The sequence below is a fragment of the Galeopterus variegatus genome, unplaced genomic scaffold (assembly GCF_000696425.1).
Source record: "Galeopterus variegatus unplaced genomic scaffold, G_variegatus-3.0.2 Scaffold1795, whole genome shotgun sequence".
Taxonomy (NCBI): Eukaryota; Metazoa; Chordata; class Mammalia; order Dermoptera; family Cynocephalidae; genus Galeopterus; species Galeopterus variegatus.
In genome coordinates, this window is record NW_007727906.1 from 288132 (window position 1) to 289717 (window position 1586).

The following is a 1586-nucleotide window of genomic DNA, read 5'->3' on the forward strand; positions in this document are numbered from 1 at the left end:
CGCTCAGCCAGTGAGCGGGAACCGGTCTCCACATGGGATCCGAACCCTTGGCGGGAGTGTCGCCCCACTCCCAAGCGGCGCACGCTCCAGTGCGCCACCGGGCCGGCCCTGGTAAGGGGATCTTAACCCTTGTCTTGGTGTTGTCAGTACCATTCTCTCCCAAGTGAGCTAACTTGGTGTTGTCGGCACCACACTCTCCCAAGTGAGCCATGGGCCAGCCCTCCAAATCTTCACTTTTACTGGGAAAACAGAAATGAGTAAATCAGATCCCAGCTCTAGGGGGAGACATATGTGCATATCTCTATGACTTCATTGTACAAATTGTTTTGGGCACAGAGGAAGGGGCAGTTCATCTGAACTGGGGTATAGCTGAGGCCTCAAAGGATGAGGAGGGTTTTAATAGGAAGTAAAATGCAGAGGCTGGTGGGGATCGTGGGGTGGCCTTCCTGGCAGAGGAAGTAGATGAGGAAAGGTATGGAGGCTGGAAAGTCAAGGAAAAGAAAAGGAGCCAGGCAAGCTGGGCTCTGAGACAGTGACACGGGCCCTTGTAAGCTCCCACCAGTGATCAGCCACTCACCAACTGTCTGTCTTTCTTCACTTGCAGCCTCAGTTCAGAAGAGCTGGCAGCTTTCCAGAGGGAGAGAGCCGAGTTCTTGGCTGCTCAGAAAGAGGCAGATTTGGCAGCCCAGGCAGAAGCTGCTAAGAAGTGACCCCTGCCCCCCACACTCTTAAGATTTCAGATTTTGAAGGAAGAATCTGGGAAGGGGACGAGTTGGAGATGCTGTGCCAAAGGGGAGGAAGGGAGGTTATATCAACCTGATTAGTATTTTCCTGACTTTAAATTATATATTTTTACACATATGGCTGTACCAAGAGATCAAGCCTGAATAAACATCTTTTGTCACCTACTCACGACTTCTGTCTTCAGACCCCAGGGAAGGGGGACCTGTACTGATGGTACCCTACTAGGACAGATATTCATGCCCTAGGAAGTAGGGGTCTGCATGCTGCAGCTTAGAGGTATAAACTGAGGCTCAGCCAAGCAAAGTAACTTGCCCAGGTTCTGAACTGGTGCCACAGGTAGGAGTAGAACTCAGGTCTTCTGATTCAAAATCCTGTGTTCTTCCTCTCCCCAGGGGTGAGAGAACGGGCAGGGTGAGTGGGGGCCATGGATACTGGGGCTTGGCTGTATTGCTCGTCTCTTCCATCAGAAATATCTCTTACCTCTTGGGGACTTGCACCTCAACAGAAACAAATCCCAGGGGCTACTTCAGGCTCCTCTGCTAAACTCCTGACCCTGGGTCTGGGTCAGATGTTAACTGAACATAAACTATTGTAGAGTTCATGGCTTCAGATCTGCAGAAGCAGCAAAGTTTTGGTAGGTATTTGGTGAGGCAGGAGAGGTCTTTGGGAAGCCCTGGCCTCTGTTCTCCCATATTCAGAACATCAGGGATTCTTGTACTCTCACAGAAGAGAGGAGTTGAGGGAGAAATGCAATTCATGTGTACTGAACATCTGTTATGTGCTAGAGGGAATTTTCATGGAAAATGAAAAGCAGGAGGGAGGGGGATGGGAGTGGCAGGGGC

The 1586-nt window shown here is 50.6% G+C and overlaps 1 protein-coding gene across 1 annotated transcript in view; it reads left to right on the forward strand.

Moving 5' to 3' along the window:
• MRPL11 (mitochondrial ribosomal protein L11) overlaps positions 1–908 on the forward strand; it is a 4334-nt gene extending 3426 nt beyond the window's left edge. Inside the window, exon 5 of the mRNA XM_008578998.1 lies at positions 605–908. Within this exon, the coding sequence (XP_008577220.1) occupies positions 605–710 (106 nt within the window). The 3' untranslated portion in view covers positions 711–908. The remainder of the gene's footprint in view (positions 1–604) is intronic.
• Positions 909–1586: the final 678 nt, after the last annotated feature.